The sequence below is a fragment of the Heliangelus exortis genome, chromosome 18, assembly GCF_036169615.1.
Source record: "Heliangelus exortis chromosome 18, bHelExo1.hap1, whole genome shotgun sequence".
NCBI lineage: Eukaryota > Metazoa > Chordata > Aves > Apodiformes > Trochilidae > Heliangelus > Heliangelus exortis.
In genome coordinates, this window is record NC_092439.1 from 11,356,541 (window position 1) to 11,378,019 (window position 21,479).

A 21,479-nucleotide genomic window follows, 5' to 3' on the forward strand; every position below is an offset into this window, starting at 1 on the left:
TGGGATATCAAGTCTTTCTCAGCCTCCAGAGAAGAACTGAGATGTACAAATGCCCAGGTCTGCCTGATGTTCTGTGCAGCATTACCTGTCTCAGTCTGCAGAGCAAAGCCAAGTATTTAAACACTTTCAGCAGACCTGTCCTCTGGCCAGTTTACCATCAGACAGGACATAACAGGAGATGTTAGTTTTAAACAGAGTTAACAATCAATTGCTTCAACCCTCTCAGAAGATAGTGTCATAATAAACAATTACACTTGCTTATTGGTGGCAAAAAAATGGTTAGGTATATATTAGCACTTTTTGTCCATAACACATTGCCCATGTTTTTCTGGGGCTTCACAACAGCTCCACTCTGCCATATGTAGTAATTTACATTTTTATTCCACTTCAAAAAGGCTGAAACATTTTTATATGGCTGCATTGGCTTCCTTGTTCATGTGCTAACATTAGCAGTAGGGCTCAAGAACTTCTGGACACTCAACTCAAACATAAGGTTTCAGATTATATCCAGGCAGCCTTTTGAATATTGTAAGATCTGAACTCCTCCTGCAGACTCAGCAATGGGATTTTAAACCTTAAATTCTATATTCAGTGATTACACCTCACTTTGTTGAGTACTCTGAAGTATCCCTAAGCCACTTAGTTCTGTGAAGTTAAGACATTTCAGTATCAATTTAGGTTTTTTTCTATTGGGTAATCTCAATCTGAGATCACTGTTGGTCACATACAAAATTCTTGATTCCACTTATAACGCAAAAACTAGAAAGTTGTGTTTGAATGTTCCTACACAAAGTTACAAATGGTTTTATTCTTGTTTTACAGCTGGGGAACATAAAGTTGGAGATGCACCAGAACATCCTGCAGGAGGTGGTCAGCCTTTACCACCAGGACATGTCCCAGAACCAGCTTCTAGAACTGATCAAGTTCACCCTTAACCACTTGTGCCTCAAATTTATAGCATCATCTTTTTTTTTTTTTTTTTTTTTTTTGGGGGGGGGTGGGTGGGTGGGGTGGGCAGAGGGAAGTGGGGAGGAAAGGGCAATCAGGAAATCAGAGTGGAACATGAACTCCTTCTTCCCCATACTATAAAATCATTGGGAATGTTAGAGATGAATTATCAATTGGATTTCAATCAATAATTTATTTTCTCTCCCGTGTATCAATGAGAAACACAACAAGGTGATAATTTAGAGTGGAGAAGGGAATTAGGGCAACTATTAATTATAAAGGTTTTTATGGCTAGGGGACTGAGCTGTTGATCTCCTCTCTTACCAAAAGGGAGGAGATGTCTCTCATTCTGTGTTTAGGCACAAGTGGGAATCATTCTCAAAGAGGAAGCAAAGAACTGGCCTGAATGTCAGTTAGGTCCAGGTTTTGTAGAAACTCTTTCCAGAAATGCAGAGAAGCAAAATATGGAGAAATGAAGACCATAGATAAAGGCCTACCATTTCCAGCACTACCAAACCCTTTCATCTTTGAGACCAAATAAAAATCAAGCTTCTAATCCTTAATCACAAAATTTGCACTTTCTAAAATCTAAACACAGCAAACAATTATATGGAACAGTGAACATTTTCCATGTTTACAGAAACCTAAGAATTTCACTGTAAGCTTTCAAAAGGAATATACTTCTGGTGCATTGATCTGAACTGTCCTCCTTGTTGAGATTAATTCTGTGTAGCAACTGAATACTCAACTGGCTGTTGGGATAGTACTTTTGTCCCTGTTTCTTTCATCAGGTGCCAGCTGATGTCAAAATTTTGCATGTTAAGTAAGCTTTTTTTTTTTTAATGAAAATATTGTGCAAAACAGAACAAGACTCCTTGTCTTTTTCTGTAGAAATTATCCTACCTCCTGTGATAATACCAGGTTTTTCAAAATGCACCATGTGCTTCAGAAAGCTCTTGTCAGACATGAATATTTGAATAGTTAAGAGTCTCACTATGAACTCTTGCTAGTATTTCAGCAGTTGGTGTAAGTTTATGAAGTGATGAAACTGGGGTGCTACTTGATTGTATTATCTTGCTATTGAAACAGGATAGATCCCTAATATTGTAAGCCAAGATTTTTCAACAAAAAGTTGATTTTCCTGTGGGTTTCACTATAATGTTGAAATGTTGAGTGATTTTTCTTGCTTTTCATTCATTACAGACTGAAAGCATCCTAAAGTGTAAACCCAGTTTGGGTGGTTTTTTGTTTGCAAGGCTTTTGTGGGTTTTTTTAAACATGGATTGTGATGATTGTATAATGCTGGCTTTGAACTGCTAACACACACACCTTGGCAAGCACCACTTGCATTTCCTTCCTGTTTTGTGGCTCACTGCTGACAGTGTCACTAAGGGAGGTCACTTGGGTTTTATGGAAAGAACCAGAGGCAAGCCTCTATTATAGAAAGATGTTTCTTTCAGAATAAGACTTGAATATTTTAGGCAAACTAAACAAGGCAAGAGGCAGTTACTAACATTTCATATTTATATTTGGGAATTTTTGCCCTCTGACAAACTTTGATTGATAGAAACCAGGCATATTCCTTCTAAGTGTAAGGCCTCTTTCACCAGGCCAGAGCATATTGTTCTCCACACTCTGTAGCAGAAGTTACTGCTGGAACAGGTTAGGTTTCCTTATGTCTTTCATCTTGTTAGTTGTAATGTCACAATCACATTTCCTTCATTTATACCACTCAAACAATTTGACTTTTCCTTGTTTATTGTCTTTTTCCCTGTTTTTTTTTTTTTTTTTTGTTCTCCATGCAAGTGGTTAACATTTCACTTTTGTTTCTAAAACCAGTGTCTCTGCTGCTCATCATTTCCATGCAATTTTAACATCAGTTTCATTATGTCCTTGTCAGAAGACTAAAATACCTTTCAACAGCTTCATCTGTTAGCTGAAAAGACCCAGACAGAGTTACAGCTGCATCCAGCCTAAAGCAGTTCCTCAGTGCACATCCATGGCTTTGTGGTTGTAGCCTGATAATGGGCAACAGAGTGAGGAGGGGAAAAAAAGGGGAAATTATTCAAACATCATGGAAAAGGTGAGGAGAGGTGTCTGTGTACTCCCCCATCACACATGAAAGTTGACAGATAGAACCACAGATGCTGGTAGACAATCAAGGACTTTGTGTGAAGGCATTTCTACCATACAGATCATTCCTCCATGCTACATCCTCCTCCTTAGTGACACGTATGTAATGCCATGCTTTGTAACACCATGCTCAAGCTTTGTCTTCAGTGCAGCCTCTTTAAGTTTTGATCATAAGATCCTGACTCTCCCTGCTGTTGGAGATGGGCATTACATCCCCTTATCCCATTTACTTTGGAACATCCAGAGTTTTGTGAAGAATTGTAACTAGGGTGCTGGACTTAGCTTCTGCTCACCACAGTGTCCTGTCAGTGGTGACTGAAGCAGCCATCTGGGAGCAGCCAGAGTTTTCACTTGGTTCATCATGAGTTAGCATTAGCAAAAGTTCTTTATTCTGCATTTCAGGTAGCCACTGAGCTGTGAAAATGTCCAGCTTTCCTTCAGTTGCTGATACCTGTGTTGTTCTTGTCACTTAATTTAATAAGTTGGTTTGCAGTTTAGCATTATACTATAGACTTGCTGTTCATTTCTTAAAAGTTGAAACAGGCAGATTTATAAACCTTAAAACTGGTGATCAGATTTTATCTCTTAGCAATAATCAAGGTTTAGTCAATAATCAAGGTTTAGTCAATAATCAAGGTTTAGTCAAGCTGACAATTATTTGCCCTAAATTATGTAGAAGTCAAAGCCTCAGTCCTCAATAACACTTACTGAACACACCTTACACTTGTTGCCTGAATGTTTCTGAGATGAGAGCCCAAGTTATAACTTAACACTTGTCCAGGTAGTTCAGTATCTCTTATTCATGGGTATTTATTTCACGTGTCAATAAAGACAGCAAGGTCTGAGCAGATATTCTTTGAAAAGATGGCCTGCTAGATGTGATCTGTCAGTGGACAATGTTGACCAATGCTGTCCATCTCAGTGTCACTCTTCAGGCCCAGACTAAGAAAGGTTTCCATCTGAGTGTAATAAAGTCACAAAATTATTTTTGTGGATCAGTTCTGAAATGTGGTTTAAATAAGTTCTCACTGTAGGGAACATCTGTAGTGTGCTGAAATCATGCTTACACCTGAACTGTTTAGTATATCTTTAATCTTTTTTTGTGTGTGTTGATTTTGATGCTGATGATTTATTTTAATTGGTTTCTCTCTTCCCTAAAAGAGGCTGAAAGTATTGGCCACTAAAAGCATGTTTCTGCCCTGGTACTGATTTCTCAGGAGCTTTTCAAAGTTGGAAAAAAAAAAAAATTAAACTAAGCTTACAGCTAAGTGCAAGAATAGAAAGTTATAATCACAGATAAATAAGGGACTGGAATATGGGCAGCAATGCTTTCCCCTGTACTCAGCTTTTCATTTGGGAGGTGATTACGAGATGATGTAACTTCATATAGACACCAGTTCCAAGACAAAGGTGCAGAGATTCAGTTTTGTACTTGGCTGGGATATTGTTGGGATAATGATGGGGTAAGATTTGGTCAATGTTGTACAAATTCATATCCTCCAGTGCAATATATATAGGAGGGGAAAAAAAGCCCCGATCCGTACTTTGTATAGATTAGTTTTTAACTGGATTAAACTGAAACTCCGCGCAGTAACAGATGTCTGTGTTTTATTTTAAGCGGGTGGGAAAGAGGCAGATTTGGCTCTTGTCTGTGTGCATAACTTTGTATTTCTGCTTAGAGGCTCCTTCTGTTTGCCCTCTACTTTCTGCATTCTGGAAAGATGCAAAAAATTTTATAAAAAATAAGTATCTTGTGTCATTCCCTGGCACCAGCTTCCTCACTGGAATAGCTGTTCACTAATTAGGCACCTGAATGCTCAATTTTCTATATTCATAAAAATACAATCCCAACTAATTAAAATGCTTCTGCAACAGCATTACAAACTCTTGACATCACCACATACCCTGCTGACTTGTTCAAGTTCAAAACAAATGTCAGAGTAGGTGAAGCACCCACAGGTTTAGTAACAGATTTTGCTACAGATTGCTTTATCTTCGTTGATGGATTTTGCCTTCAAAGCAAGATGTGAGCCATTTCTGGGTGTCAGAATGGCTGTGGCAATGTTTTTCCAGGAGATCCACTGGATGTGATGCCATATCCAGCCACATGCCTGCCATTTTGTTAATGCAACTTAAGAAAAAAATGTATGCATGGAGGCATTTTGCAAAAAACAGTGAACCTATAGAGTGTCCTTTTCAATTCAGGCAAAAGTAGGTAGCAGATGTAGGGAGCTGTCACTGGGGCTGCCTCCAGAAGTACTTGTTTATATATCAAGTATCTGTTACTTAATGAAATTAAGAGGTAGTTGAACTAAAGCAGTGAAATGAGATATGAAAATAGCAACATTGACTGTACTTAGTTACATATCTAAAAATGAACTTTGAGGGTTTTTTACATTGTAGGGAAACAGGGAACTTGTTTCAGTCCTATTATTTACACACAAACAGCAAATAGCAAAGCCACCTGCAGTTAACTCTGATGTTTTCTGGAAGTTGATTTTAGCAGAAACACTTTGTATGCAAGAGTAACACTTTCTGCAGTATACTATCCAGTACTGTGCTAAGTACCAGACTTGGTTGTGTAGTGAAGTACAATAACAACGTGGGTATTTTTCAGTAACAAATGCAGAGACAGAGCCACACTAGGAAGCTGACCTCTCCATGCTTTGCACCTTTTCCGTCAATTCAAGCAGCTCTTAGACTGCTTTTCAGTCTCTGTTGCAAATGATTTGCACTTACTCAAATGAATATTTCATAAATGCATTATAGCTCACATCTGGGATCCTCTGAGAAACTGCCCATAGGGCCAGTTCTGTGTTCCCAAGGGTGCTGGTGCATACAACACACAGTGTTTCCTCTCTGATACCTCATTTCAAACTCTCCCACCATCTTTTTGTGGGAGCCCTCCTCACCCACTGGGCATCACACTGAGCTACCACCCCACTGCCTGAATCCAGAGCCCACCTGGTAGGAGAGGATGAGTTATTCAACCTTGGGGTAGTGTCCCTGGCAAACTTTATATGTGGAAATTTTTACAGTCACAGAAAGACACCATATATTGCAGTAGCTATGGGTGAATGTCCTGAGCCCATGCCTATTCTACAGCCTGTGCAGACCTTGCCAGTGCATTTAAGTACCCTGGAGAAATGACAGCACATCTATCACAGCACACACCCGTTTCACATCAGCACAGATAGTTGCATACTCTTTCTTCACTAGAGGGAGTCTGAGGCAAGGATTACTTAATATTTTTAAAGCTAATTAAGTAGAATTGTGGCATAATAAAATAGGATGTTGAAAATGGCATGATCCTTCAAAATCAAAAAAACAGCTGCCATATTTCAAAAGGGCTTTTTTTTTTCATTCACAAGAAGGCATTTCTTACATTATGCTGTTTCCTTTTGGAAGAGAACCTGAAAGTGCAAATGATCTGAATACAGACACCTCTGTATTGATGTCCAAGCACAGTATACCACAATTGGACAACAACAGTATAAGAATCACTTGGTGTTTAAACCCCAAGATAGTGAGCAGGAAAAGACACTCTTTACCTTTATATCTGGAAACTCCAGTCCTCCCAGATTCTACATGTTAGTGAAATTTGAACAGGCACACTGCTCTATTTCTGCCAAAAATATAGCTGGAGGACACGGGTTTATATAGATAGCAACTCATTTTCACTCCTGATAGTGCACAAGGAACAGCTTCTTTGGAGGTAGATAATTAGGTTTATATCAATTTTTTTCTCTCATAGGAATTCTAAAGGTACAATAGCACATATCAGAGCCAGCTCAGGGATGCTGGTTCATTCCATCTCTGAAGCTCCCTGGAAAGCACTCTCACCAATGAATAGACAAGCAAACTGATAAAAATCATGATGCTAAAAATCAGTACTAGGGTAAAGGAACAGGATGTTATCATCAAGGCACACCTAAAGTTTTTGATCGGTGTCCCTGTATCTCTAAATTTATTTGTCTGTGTTCAATGTTATGCTGCTTACTGCACATAAAGAACAGCTCATCTACAAGAAAAGTAACCAGTCAGTCATCTGCTGTGATGCATAGGTTTAATTAGATCTCCATGTTATTACAGTATCAGAGTATTTAAAATAAAATTAAAGAGGTTGAGAGAGACACAGAGAAGGTTTTTGAATGATAGTTTCACATTGGGCCTGCTCAAGGCCAAGTCCAAACAAAGGGAAAAAGCAGACAGGGAGTCCTGTATTTATTGTCTCTTCAGGTAGCTATTTAGTGTTACAGGACACCAGTAAGATGTGATAATTATAATTTTAATAGTAGAACACAAACCACTCAGCCACCATAACACCAAGACCCTTACTCTCTTCTCAAAATAAAATCAAAGACTGTAGTCCATCTCTCCAAGAAGCAGTTACCACTTTGAAGATAAAGAGCATTACTGCACACCCCAAGCCTAGCATGGATGTGATACTTTGGTGCTGGGTATCTGGAAGGAAGAGAACCTTCCTGTCTCATCCTATCCGTTGTTATTTGGAAAAAGAGACCAACACCCACCTCACTACAGCCTCCTTTCAGGTACTTGGCAAAGAAAACAAACTGATCTCAGACAACAACAGAAGCATTCAAATCATTCAGGTCCCTCAGCATAAAGTATTATGCAATATGCACAAAAGTCATATTCCCTCACACTAGAGAAAAGGGAATAAACCAAGATTTTTACTCACAAGGCAGAGGAAGAAGTTCCCAGGAGGTACTGAAGCAGAAGAAAACTTTCAACATAGAACACTGTGAACAGCATCACTGTTGCAGCACAGGACCCATCAGGCACTATTTGGGTCAGCTGCCTGCCACATTAACCTAATATTGCCCAACCCTAAGGGAAATCCTGGTGCTAATGAGCTCCCTTCCCTGGGAAGCTCTCTTGGGTTTAAAGGCCCAGCACTGAACAGCAGGGCCTGATTTGAAGCTTGCTGAAATCAAGGGCTCCTGTTGCTGGTATTGATGCTCACCTGGTATTTATTTCAACCTCTGTGCCTCAGCTCTGCTCAGTAATAATGTTATTATGACTATAACAACAACAGTGCTGTTTATACACTGTGCCTGCCCTGTCCTGGGCAGAGAAAACACAAATGCAAAACAATGTGCAGGTATTTACCTCTAAAAATAGGAAATTAACAAGGAGCAGGCATGGTAGGAAAAAAGTGTCTCCCACCTCCTGCCATAGCACATGGCAGCCCTACTCCCAGCTCAGGGCCCCACCAGCCTCATGGCAGCAGGGACAGATGGATGGGGTGGGATGTTTGGTACCTCCAGCCAGGGAATGCTCCAGGTCTCATGAGGGGAGGAGAGAGGAGACACTTTCCTTTGTGGAGGGAGCATTATGAGGTCGCTGGGCCCTACCCAGATCAGACAGGATTGACTATTTAAGACTGGTCAGCTTTGCAGAAAACCTCTGAAACCTCTCATAGAGCTGTCATCTGCATTTAAACTCAATAAATAATTCAGACACAAAGATGACAGGAGCAAGTGGTGAAGATGGGCTGCAAGTTTTGATTTTTGAAAATTACTTTTAAACTGAGTCATTCCCCTGTGATGATTCTTTAAATTCACATTATCTATTAAAATCTGGGCGTATTCAAATCTGCAGCATATCATCCTCTGCAGGCACCCAGCAGTGCTAAGAGAGGGATGGAGGCAGTGGTAGCTGCAGCCTCTCAAGAATGTCTCCTGCTCTTTTAATAGTTCTCCTTAGGGGGTGTGGAGGTTTGTATCATGTATCCTTCTCCTGTTGCTCAATCAAAAATAGTACACTGAGTCATTTGGTACAGGCAGTTAGACTGTTACCAGCCACATTGAGCATGCATCCCACCTCCTGCTCTGGTCCAGCTTACCCCAGACCTCCTTTCCACAAAGTCTTCTCACCCCACATGGTAGATTTGCTTGAGTAAAATCTGCAGTGCTGATTAAATCCCTCTTTCTCCTGCATCACATGCTTTCAGCAGGCTGGCATTTGTGTCCTTCAATCCAAAAATTCACTGAAATGGGTGGGAATTTTTCTACTGCCTTCCAGGGCAGTTGAGGTCTGAGATATCCACCTTGGAATGGGGCAGCTGAGCCTGGATGAATGCAGGCTCACACAGGAACAAGCACTGCAAAGAGCACTGATCCTGCCCATTTTTTGTGGCAACTGCAGTATGACTTTGAGCATGGAGAGAGCTAAGGGTGTAACCAGGGACCCTAAAATGCAGTGATTTTGAACCTCCTTCTCTTCTCCCTCAACCAAAACCTGAAGAGCTAAATCACTTTCCCTTCCACAGTGACCTGCAAAACAAACAACAGGGAATGATCTACAGTGGTTTATTAATGTCCAGTTCTTAGGAATAGACACTTCCATGCCCTGTAAAATGAATCACTGTGAAAGTTGTAAGCTTGTCAGTTTCACAGAGGTTTTTTGTTTTCTTCTGCTTTCTTTCCTAAAGCTCTGTTATACTTCATCCCAAAGCAAAACAATCTGTGCTAGCAGACCTATAATAAATACCCCTAGAGGTGACCAAGCTACAAAGAAACAGAGGAAGAGGAAAGAAACCATAAAGAAACAAATTTAGTTTTCAAAGAACTATTAATTATTCATTAGACTGATATTATTAACCACTAATAAATAACTAACCACAAGACTCAGTCGACATGAAACCCTCCTAACACTGCTTCCAACAGGGTTTTCTTGTGACTTGTACCTTGCTCAACAAGCAGCAGTATTTACCCAGGGGATTGAGCAATGCTGATCATGTCCAGCTGCAGCCTCACCTTGCAGGGCAGACTGAAATTTGACATTGACTCTGTTGCTAATCTATGCTTGCTTGAAAGCCCTGGTCTTGCTAAGGACTTCTATACCAGCCCCTCATCTACTTTTCAGGTCTCTGATCTCTCAGCATCATCACCCTTTGGCTGGTATAAAGGATTTCAAAAGAAAACAGTTTATTCCTTCTTTATGTTGTCTTCCCAATGTGTCACCTGTGGATTTTATATGTATTTATTTTGTGTTTCTGACCCTCTTCTGGTCTGCAGCTATTTTATAGGGACATAGTCCTACTAAAGTAGGATATTTGCTGCTATAATACTAACCACGTGCCTTGGGGGATAAAGACACAAAGTCAAACCTCGTTATACTCTAATTTTGTATATGTGTATCCCTTAATTTTATAAAGAAATGCAATATGAAATCACCAGCAGTTACAACAATTATTTTAAAACTATGGCATATAACTTCAGTGTTCTCCAGTCTCTGTTGCCAATTAACAAGCTCCGTGATCCTTCTGTTCACCTGAACACCTTAACAAACCCCAATCTGACTGCACTAAACAGTGTGAGCTATGAGTATAAACTGATAATGGTCTCCAGACTCTGAAGCCCATGAAAGGCAATTCTCATGGACACAGCTGGTTCTGCTGCACCATAAACTCAGCTCTGGGTGGCTATGAACCCTACAGCTTCTCATCTTGTGTCCATGTTCTCCCCTCGGCCAGGGCAAACCCTGAGCATGCAGTGTCCACCTTCCTTCACCTCAGTTTCTGTGCAGAGGACACGTGGAGAGGTAGAGGGGGAAGGAGCCACAGCCTCTCCCCCCAGCTGCTCAGCAGGACCCCAGCTGTGATACCGCCTATCAAAAAGCAGACGTAGGCTGAGGGAAAAAGTTGAAAAGCTCACTCATTTGGGACTTTAATCACAGAAAACACAGCATATGCTCATTGCTAAGAATGAGTTTTCTCTGTCAACTGATAGCATTGCCGCCTTCTTCAGAACCTTCCTACAGAGAGGGGGCGGTCAGCACAAGTACCACTTTGAGAACAATTTCAGATGATTGTTCCCAGATACTTTGTAACTGACAAAATCAAAGAAGCTGCACAAAAAAGTAATATCCCTAGTATAAATTAATACACTTACTCTTCCTTGCTCTGCCCCTGAAATGCTTCTGAATATTTTAAATGTTTAAAGAACAGAAGAATTAAAAATTACAAGAATCCTGATATTCAGAATCACCAACATTTTTCAGTAATCCAATATAGTGCTTTTAATAGTACAGATCCTGCCTGCCTCATATTATTATACCTATTTATTACAAGACTTCAAAAATTAGGCAGATTCTTGTAAAAGAAGAGACTTAAAAGATGGTCCTGAACACAGCCCAGCTCATCTCACAGTGAACAAAGAGAATTTTCTACCTCTCTCCAGCACAGATTTCCCTAAGGAAAAAAGAGGCTTGCATCTCTTTCTGAAAATAGTTGCACGGTAGTGCTGCTGAGTTTGTTTCACATTAAGGTCAAATCTTGACAAGATCTTTAAAATGGTACCAGAGCTGAAGAGGTTTTATGCAAGAACCCAAAGGCATATCTTATACATTGAAATAAGATACAAAGGAGGCTAAGGAGAAGCCAACAGCTTCAAGTCACTGGAAAGCTAACTCTAATATTTTATCTGTGACTTTTGTAAGAACAGAGCAATAGTATTGTGGCAACTAATGAAGAATGAACTTTCAAGGGAACAAAGGTGTCACTGAGATGCAAATAGCTCTACTGTAAGTGCCCTTCCAATGGCTGATGGAACAGAAGCAGTAAAAGGGAAAGCTGGAAAATAATGTGACAATTAGAGTCAGAATTACAGAAGAAATGTAATTATTTAACTATTCCCTATTTTAAAAAATTGGATTTCTTAAGATTACAAATTTCCAAATTTCCTTTTATGACTATTTGTTAATGCTATTTTGACTGTCTTTTTCACTGTGAAACACATACCACATTTTTAGAGCTATTCACAGAATGATATTGGTGAATTGTGAACTTGGAAACTGAGTAGGCATTTAGTCTTTTAACTTGCAGTCTCATAATGCTGATTACGTATTTCAGAAGACTGAAATACATAATTATTGAAAACATAACTACTATTTTATAATTTTAAAACAACCTCTTGTTATATGCAAACATTATTTAATTTCATTATAGATGGCTGAAAATATTCTGTAGTCAATATGGAAGTTCTGTAACAGTTTTGAATGAGTTTTTCATACTGTTACGCTGACAATGCACCAAAAATTGCCCTAATATTGCCACACAAACAAGTTCAGGTGTCTGCTGTGAGCTACATAACATGCAAGAATTGATACTGTAACCTCTTTGAATAGTTAAGTTTGAAAGGAACCTTGCAGCTTGTGTAGCCAGGTGTTGGACCAGCTCTGAAATGCCTGTAGAGGTTTTACATGGACAATACAACCTTTTTATACTGGAGTGGCAGTTTGCCCTGTAAAGAGCACTCTGCAGTTAATACTGCTGCTGTCTCCTAATAACCCTGCATAGAAACAGAATCACTGGGGGTACCAATATCCCCAGAGGATTTGCAGGAGTGTGCTAAGGGGATGGCTCCTGCTGTTACGCTGGAACTGAGGGGGTGAACATGGCTACTTTGTATTTGCTGGTAAATATCAGATCTTGAATTTAGTGAAAAAAACAAGGCCAGCACTGGCTGTGCAGGGAGATCAGGATGTAAATGGAAAGGGAATAATTTCCTCAGCAGGCATATGTTTTATGACACAGCATCCCAGAAGTGACCACACTGTCTTACGTATCCCTCTTCTCCCTAAGCACAAAAATCTTTGCTTCTTTTACAAAAGGGAAAGGACTGAAAAGTTTTGCTTACTGCATGCATTTATAATTTCAGCATTCAGCACTGCCCTTTCATTTAAAATATCTAATTCTATTTATATTCCCTGATTATCTAACAGAATTCATTCTGACCTAAGAGAGAGATTTATTTTTTTACTGCTTATTGCCATGTAGCTCTGTGGGGAAGATGTTGCTTCTGTTCATTTAGACAATTAGAATGCAGAATTCTTCCTATTTAGAATTAATTTCAGTAGTACACTAGCTGCTACTATCTTTAAAGGCAAAGCATTGCTTGCTATCCAGAAATGTAGAGTCCAAAAAGGTATTCCTGAATGGTTTATTTTGCAAGGGTTTTAAAATAAACAAAAGTAAATATTCAAATACATTTCATATTGCATGTGGTAGGACTGGCTCCATAAAATACAATATGGATGAAGCAAAGCTGTCAGTTAATTTCTTTGAGACACAGAGTATAATACACAGACACTTTGAGATCTGGTCTTGTGTCATACATAACACTGCCTGACCTTTCTGCTATAATTTAAATCCAGCCTACTTTATTAATTATTAATATTTTGTTTTCCTATATTGACTGTTCAATTTAGAAAAAAACCCAAACAGTTAAAAACTACTGACTCTAGGACACTGCAAGACCCTAATTACTGAAAACTCTGAAGAGAAATATACATCTATTTTTTTTAAGAAAATGTCATTACCTGCAGATTAATCAATGCAAAATGATCGTGCAATTAAATAGGACAGTCTGAATTGAAATTTAAAGCTGCAGACCATGATCTTTCTATTCCAAGTGCTGCTGGAAATCTCACACACCTTTAAAAAATATATAATTAGCTTTAGATTTATCCCACAAGAAATAACACCAGAACATACCTTGTGCTACCAACCTGAATTAAAAAAAAAGTAAGAGGCCACCTCAGTGTTTTGAGTTTATGAGATCTCTGACACAAAGCCCTAACTGAGTTTCCCAGTCATAAGGCATCAGGAAGGCTCTTCGCTTATGGTAAACTTGGGCTTTAGCTTGACAGACCTCTTCCTTATTGTGCCTTTAGGGGACAATGGCATGGTGTCCATAATGCTTTTGTCCTCCTCCAGCTGCCTAGCAGTGCATGAAGGGGTGGGAACTTTCACCGTGTTACCAAATTTAGAATAGTCCACAGAGTATCGCCCATCTTCCTCTGCCACGATGGGTACAAACCTTTGGCCCCAGAGGATTTCATCTGCCAGGTAGGAGGTTCTGGCTTGAGTGGTGATGCCAGTGGTCTCCACCACCCCTTCCAAGATGACAATGATCTCCAGGTCCTCGTGGTGGTGAAGGTTCAGGGGGGAGATGTCGTAGAGGGGGCTGTTCTTGTCTATCACGTGGTAGATGATGAGTGGGGAAACAAGAAAGATGCTGTTGCCCCCCACAGGGTTCTCCATCTGGATGTCAATCTGGTTGAGGGGCACCACCTCCCCCTCCAGGCTGGCAGTCTTCTTCACCACCTGCATGCGGATGGTGGCGCTGATGATCATGCTCTTCCGGAGGTCACCCACCCGCAGCATGAAGCAGAGCTTCCCTTCCCGCAGGGCGATGACCGCGTGCTTGCTGAAGATGAGGGTCTCAGCCCGGCGGTGGGCCTGCGAGGTCTTCATGAAGATGCAGCCCAGCATGATGGCGTTGATCACCAGCCCCACGATGTTCTGCACGATCAGGACCAGGATGGCAGCCGGGCACTCCTCCGTCACCATGCGTCCCCCGAAGCCAATAGTCACCTGCACCTCGATGGAGAAGAGGAAGGCAGAGGTGAAGGAGTGGATGCTGGTCACGCAGGGCACAAAGGTGTCAGGGCCCCCCGCCACCCCCTCTCCCAGATCACGCTGCAGCCGGGTGCTGTGGTCCAGGTCTCCGTGGGCGAAGGCGATGAGCCACCAGATCATGCCAAAGAGCAACCAGCTGCAGAGGAAGGACATGGTGAAGATGAGCAGCGTGTGGGGCCACTTGAGGTCCACCAGGGTGGTGAAGACGTCCTGGAGGAAACGTCCCTGCTCCCGGATGTTTTTATGGGCCACGTTGCAGGCACCGTTCTTGCCCACAAAACGCGCCCGCCTCTCCCGGGCGCGATACCGGGCATGATCCGGCACATCCTCCGCCAGCCGGGTCAGCACGTATTCCTCGGGGATGATCCCCTTCCTCGACAGCATGGCTCCGTTCCGCCGCTCCGCCGCTCAGCACCACCCCATGCAGCCGCCGCTCCGCCGGAGGCGGGAGTGAGGGGAGGACGGCCGCGCCGCGGGGGCCGAGCGGGTGTACGGCGCCGCCGCAGCCCCCGCCGGAGCCGGCCCCGGCAGCGTGGCGGAGAGGAGGTGGAAGGGCCTTCGGTGGCCACCAGGCGGCGCCGCCGAGGCCGGGAGCAGCCGAGCCCGGCCCCGGCTGCTCCCGGCCTCGGTATTGCGGTTCCCGGAGCCGGTACCGGTCCGCAGGCGAACCCGAGTGAGAGGAGCAAGAAGAGCTGAGGCGTTTGCGCGCGCGCGCGTGTCTGTGCGCGGAGGAGCCGCGCGCGCCTCCGCCTAACGGCCGCTGAGCAACGGGCGCAACGGAAGGCGACGAAAAACCGTTGGGCGCCGCTCCTCAGCGTCGCCCTGTGGGAAAGGAAGGGAAGGAAAGGGAAGGGGGGAACGGCAGAGTCCTGAATTGCTGCTCCCTGGTCAGCGCTGGGTGCGTTTCTTTGCCTTTTTACATCAGATTTGGGTTTGTTGGATTTTTTGTTTGTTTGTTTGTTTGTTTGCTTGTTGGGGTTTTTTGGTTCCCTGAGGAGGAAAGAGAGGTCGGGTTCGGGCTGTGCTGGTGTGAGCGATCCCCTGTCCCCAGCGTCACTCTCTGTAAATATTTGTTCGAGTCTGGGTTTGCTGCCAGCGTTTGGCCTCCATTAACAGCTTCATGGGATGGTGTGGCTTCAGGTCGGGCAATTATTCTGTGATACAAAAACAAGATGGTGCTGGGGATTTTTTTTTAAAGAGATCTTAAAAAAAATAATCCCAACCAGTTCAGAAATTGAGCTATGCATCTTCCTGTAAGTAGGAGGAAAGCATTCATCCAGTAAATCAGGCAGGCAGTGGCAGGAAATTTGTGTTAAGAGGCCAAGTCCAAGGACATAATGGTTAAACAGGGGCTTGGAACTAGAGGCTTCCCCCCTTACAAAATTTGCTCCAGTTATTTGGTCTTGACTAAGGGAGGCTTTTCTGAAATAAGAAGCTCATGAAATTATTTCAGCTGTGACTGCTCAGGAAAATGCCTGCAGTCCAAACAGCAGTAAATGTTGCAAACAAGTGATCCATCCACAAATGGGTAACCCACAGTGACATGAACTTCCAGACAGACCTCAAATTCACCAGAAGAGATGACAAAAGGGAGCAGGAAGTGAGAACCTGTGTGCGTGTCAGGAGGATGTCTGAGTGCATGTGTACAATGATGTATCTTTGTGGCAGGATGCATTAGTTAGAAACATTCTGTTGTGACTGCTCCACTGTTTAAATAGCAATATTATCATTCATGTGTTTACCGACTCTGTTTTAAGGATTTTGTTTCTATGTCAGTTTAGACACCAAAGTTGTAGAGTTGCTAAAACACCCCAGGGTAGTTTGGATAAGAGTTTTTTCTTTAATGCTGGTGGATTTATGATTATATTTTTCTAATTGTATGTGTCTATGAACTTTGCCTCCAGTTGTGGCTCGATGTGCTTTGGTATGCACTGTAAGAGGTTATTGGCATTGATTGCCTGTGCAGAGCAATTGCCCACTTGATGGTTGGGAGCCAGCCAGCTAGGGCTGAAGTTGACTTTCACCACCTCCAGCTACTTAATGTGACCTACCTAGGGATTTCAGAGTAGTATGTTTAAGTAATCACTCTGAGCTCTTTGATCAGTTGTTATAGGTCTTGTTATTAAATGATTACTACTACTTCAGACTCTTATGTACTTTATATGTGTGAATAGTTTTATCTCCCTGGATACACCCATTCCTTCTGGAGGGGTCAGTTTCCCAATACTCCATGCTTTCTCTTTTTCTAGATTGCCTTTCTTGTTGCTTTGATAAATTAAAATGACAGTAAGGTGCCCTGCCACCTGGCTGAGCTTAGCCAAAGATACTGTCCTTTCCTAAACCTTTTTTGTGTGCTTGCTGTGAATATCTTCTGCACCTACACTTTTACTTTGCCAAGTAAATGATTTTATATACAATTTATCTTTAAAAACATTGTAACTTTTATACTCTTCTTTCTAAACTTTTAAAAACAAACTCAAACAAATGAAGTAATTTAAAGATTTACTTGTCAAAAACATATTCCTTCTGCTGATGGCAGCTCATAGTTTCTTCCATAATTTTGAAGTGAGCATGAAGAGGCTCTATAATATCATGCAGTATTCACTGGTAATATTCCACACTCTTCTGCAGAAATGGGAATAGGCATTCAAGAGGCAGCCATGCGTTTAATGCCGTTTTTCCTTAGTCTTTTCTAACCGTTATCTTATTCTGTACCTTTTCCTCCAGGGGGCGGTAGCTACATGAATGTAGAATGAAAAAACAAACGTGAATTTTAAAGGAAAAGATAAACTGTTTCACAGTCTGGTGCTAAGAATGACCCGTGGAGCCTACCACAGCAAGTGCTGCATGAATGTGCTCCCCATATTGGTTTTAGGAACGATGAGCTCTATAGAGCTAGAAATGCATTTCTTTGTTTCCACTTCTGCTCTTTGTTATGCCATTTCTTTTCCTTCACTTCTGAGCTCTTGGCTGAGAAGGGACAACAAAGCAAGTGGCTGCTGCTGAAGAATTTCAGCAGCAGAATTAAAAGAAGCTCTGTCTTTGTGGATCAAGTGACAGATACTTGAAAGAAAAGAAGTGACAGATCTTCTGAGTGAGCCAACATATTTGTGCTAAGAGCTGCTGAACAAATTGGGCTCACAGGAACAAACAATTCCACTCTGTGGTTTTGAATCATGAACAGTTAACTTTTTTTCACCTGCAAATAGGTTTTACATTTTAAAACTGCTCCCTGCCCTGACTTAACCTAATTTTAGTGGTTATCAAAGAAGTATAACTGTTAAATTAAAATGCAGTTGGCACCATGGTATTAGTCTGCTTTTAGTAGCAGACCTTTCAAAGACTACAGCATTAGCCTAACATGAATTAACCTCACAAATCACCTTGCTGGATGAGTGGGTAGGCAGGAGGAAAGACATTGGAGTTGGTTAAAGCCACAGGGGAAGGCATGAGCAGAGGTGGGAAGAGGGCTAATGCAGCTGTGCTTCCTGACCTTATAAGTAAACAGAGTTCCCTTGGAAATAAGTGGAACAGGGTGAAATGGCCATGCTGAAAGAAGAAGATAAATGCTAAGAAGGTTTTTGTATAATGGGAACATTTATAGAGAGCAAACAAAATAAATCAAACCCTGGTTACATCTCCATGAGCAGCCGATTCACTAACATATTCAAGGACTGAGCTAAGTTTTATCCCAAAGGAGAAATGAAAGTCTGGACAAGGCTGCTCTGGGGCTATCTTGCACCCATTTTAGTTCAGCATTTGGCTTACTAATGCTTCATTGCCATACAAAATACATTTGCCAGCCTAATTCAATAGCAACTTCTGGAAAGCCTATCTTGAGGCTACAGGTTTAATGACTCAGATAATAGCAGTGAGCCTCCCACCACAGAATAATTTTCTTCAGTACTGCTTTGGGTCACTGTTGGGGCTCTTGCCCTTTGGATAGAGGAGGCAGAAACTCCCTGGGACTTGGCCCCATATAAAAATAAAACCCAAAAACCAACACAACAAAACAAAAAAAAACAAACAAGATAAAATGTGCTGAGGAAATGTGTAGTTTGTCCAAGTGGTAGCTAAGAGCTCTCCCTGTTCACACATATTTAGAAGCTTGTGGAATAGGAGCTAGTTCAAATTGCAGTGTCAAATCTTAGGCACTTTACTAAAAGCACAGGGAACCTAGTTGTAGTATGCAATGACAGAACTCATGTCTTTCCTCTGCACTTGTACTGTTTTTTATCCTACACTTTCTCATTGGTTGTATATTCCCTGGCCTCAGTTTAACACCCTTAGGCACTGCACAAGTAGTAGCAGGGAGATGCTGCAAATCCTCTGCTCTAGAGCTGGTAAGACAACTTAAATAGCAGAAACAGTTCTTCAGTTTTCCTTCCACTGCTGAAGTGCTAGAAGTAATGCATTAAAAATGTAACATATTCCATGAGAACACTGAGATTTCTTTTTCTAGAAAATAAAGCTTTTAAAAAACAGATTCCAAATTAATAGAGCAGGCTAAGGAGATTAAAAAGGAAAAAAAAGGGACTTTTCCCAAGTGCCAGAAATTCTTAAAAAAGGGGAAGAGGACAAAAATGAATATAAAGCCAAAGTTATTACTAAAAGAATAATGGTGAAAAATTCATTGCATGTTTTCACTGGGTCATTGATGTTTTAATCCCTAGCAATTAGTGAGTCCGTGAATGACTGTCACAATCAATAGACAGGGCAAGGATAAGCAGTTGTTCACCCAAATTAGGATCATTTCAGGGTTATCTTGTAGCATGTAGCATGTATGCATCTAAGAATGTTTTGGGGTTTTTTTTGGTTTGGTTTGGTTTTTTTTTGCAAGGATCAAGTGAATCTCGAAACAGTGTGACAGTGGGTGAAATACACAAGACTAGGAGACAATTAGACAAGCTGTCCCGGTTCTGAGCTACAGTGAAGGGTTTATACTCTTTACCACATTTGTAAGTACAATTTCAAGATGAATTAGTATGTCTGTACTGGTCTGGAAACAGTGTGCATTAAACACTGATAAAACACTGCATAAACACTGATTAAACAACCTGCCTTCTCACAGCTTCCTCACAGGTGGAGGTGAAACTGCCTAAGATGAAAAAAGACTAAAAGAATCAGCTTATTAATTTCTAAAAGGTATTAAAGAAGAGACCAAGAGACAAAGACACTATGAATAAGACACAATATAAAAAAAAGTTTTATAGATTTTATATTTAGATATTAAAGATTTACAGTCATATGATTAAAAGATATACAAGTTTTTGAGAAATACCTTTGGTATATAATTTTTTCTTCTGCATTAGCTCATTCATGAGCATTATCTACAGTAGGGCAATGACACATAAAAAACAACATTAATAAAATGAGTTACATAAAAACTCCATGCTGGCTGGCTGTTTGATGTGTACTCTGCCATATATTTCACCCATGTATTTTTTTTTTCCACCTATATTTCATGGATCTTTGGTAGCAAATAAAAAGAAGACTAGTATACAAAAAAAAAGGGAAAGTACATGGATAATTCATTAATGCTTCAGATGGAGAAAACTTGCTCTTTTTATTAAAAATTAAAATCTCAATTTATTATGAAATAACACTTATTTACAGGTATCTTACATTTTAAGAAAATAATACAATTCCATTTTAAAATCTTTCATTTATTTTTATTACTTATCTGCTTGTACGAAAGAGGCAAAGACACTGTCTTCTTGTTCCAGCAGAACCTCAGGCTTGTCATATTCCAAAATAACCCCTCTCTTCATGACAATAACCAAGTCTGCATTGAGGATTGTGTGTACACGGTGCTGAAAAAACCCAAACATGCCAGTTCAGTGAATATATTATAAGACAGACTTCCAGAAGTTAATTTTCCTTTAAAGTTCAAATTTGATTTAGGCTACTTATCCTACTTTTAATCCTAATTTACTCTGCAAATATTGTAGATAAATATACAGACCAAGAGCTACATGGATGTTTAAGTACCTTAATTACACAAAGGTACTTGAGTCACAGAATCACACACAAGTTCATACTGTGATGTCCCTTGCCTGCAATTCTGCCACCACACATTGTCACAGGAAGGTGGTCAGGAAGAGTGGAAGAAGGGCACATGAGTGTGGTCTGATGCATTAGAGTGCTGTGCCAGTCCTGGACTAGATCTACATCATGGGGGTTCTGGAGCGTGGTGTTGTTTGTCTGTTTGTAAAACTGATTAGGTCTCTCTTTTAAGACCCTTTGAGCTTCCATAAACATTTTCTTGCAAACTTTTAATTGGAAAAAGGGTTTTTCCAGGCCTGATCCCAACTGTATGAACAAGAATTCCCTTCTGTGTGCTCTGGGCCTTGCTACTGTGAACTTCATCTGATGCCTCTTCCCCCTTGCCTTGTGATTTTGCAGACCTCACATGTCCTTATGTTGTCCTTCTTCCAGGCAGAAGAGGACCTGGTCCACTCAGCTGCTTCTCTTAAGGAGCAGTTCCAAGCCTCCCATCATTCTTGTGCTTCAGCATTTTTCAGTTTTTCAGTAATTTGTTATGCTGGGAATGAGGAGACTGAAACTGCAAACTGCACACAATATTCAAGGTATGTGTAAACTGTAGACATATACAGTGGTAGGATGTTTTCTCTTTTTCTAGTAAGCCCTAACATTTTTACTATTTTCCTGACAAGAAACCTTGTCAGTTTCTTCCACAGCGAATACTGAAAAGAATTAATTTGTCTTTTGTTTAATGAATGTCTCTTTTTTTTTTCTTTTTCTTTTTTTTTTTTCAGTCCTGTTATCTTTCCAGAGAATTCTTTTCATGTAATAATCATCTAATGGCCTCAGGGGTTGACAGACTTTTTGCTCCTAGGAGCTTTGGGGATACATTATTAGTTTTGATGGCTTCCAGAAGCTGCTTGTATATTTCTGGGCTTTTTTTGTTGCTGCTTTTTTGTTTTGT

The 21,479-nt window shown here is 40.9% G+C and overlaps 3 protein-coding genes across 8 annotated transcripts in view; 1 reads left to right on the top strand and 2 right to left on the bottom strand.

The window, feature by feature from the left end:
* Positions 1 to 4,675, top strand: part of NUCB2 (nucleobindin 2) — a 19,993-nt gene extending 15,318 nt beyond the window's left edge. Inside the window, exon 13 of the mRNA XM_071762383.1 lies at positions 823 to 4,675. Within this exon, the coding sequence (XP_071618484.1) occupies positions 823 to 935 (113 nt within the window). The 3' untranslated portion in view covers positions 936 to 4,675. The remainder of the gene's footprint in view (positions 1 to 822) is intronic.
* KCNJ11 (potassium inwardly rectifying channel subfamily J member 11) lies at positions 2,713 to 15,113 on the bottom strand. Its single transcript, XM_071762384.1, has 2 exons — positions 13,604 to 15,113; positions 2,713 to 9,380 (listed from the first exon to the last, which is right to left on the bottom strand). Exon 1 carries the CDS (start codon positions 14,912 to 14,914, stop codon positions 13,712 to 13,714), a length of 1,203 nt encoding a protein of 400 aa, XP_071618485.1. The 5' UTR covers positions 14,915 to 15,113; the 3' UTR covers positions 2,713 to 9,380; positions 13,604 to 13,711.
* A 4,612-nt stretch (positions 15,114 to 19,725) lies between these two features.
* ABCC8 (ATP binding cassette subfamily C member 8) overlaps positions 19,726 to 21,479 on the bottom strand; it is a 65,426-nt gene continuing 63,672 nt past the window's right edge. For all 6 annotated transcript variants that reach the window (XM_071762360.1, XM_071762359.1, XM_071762358.1 and 3 more), the window contains one exon: positions 19,726 to 20,343. In XM_071762360.1, the coding sequence (XP_071618461.1) occupies positions 20,206 to 20,343 (138 nt within the window). In that variant the 3' untranslated portion in view covers positions 19,726 to 20,205. The remainder of the gene's footprint in view (positions 20,344 to 21,479) is intronic.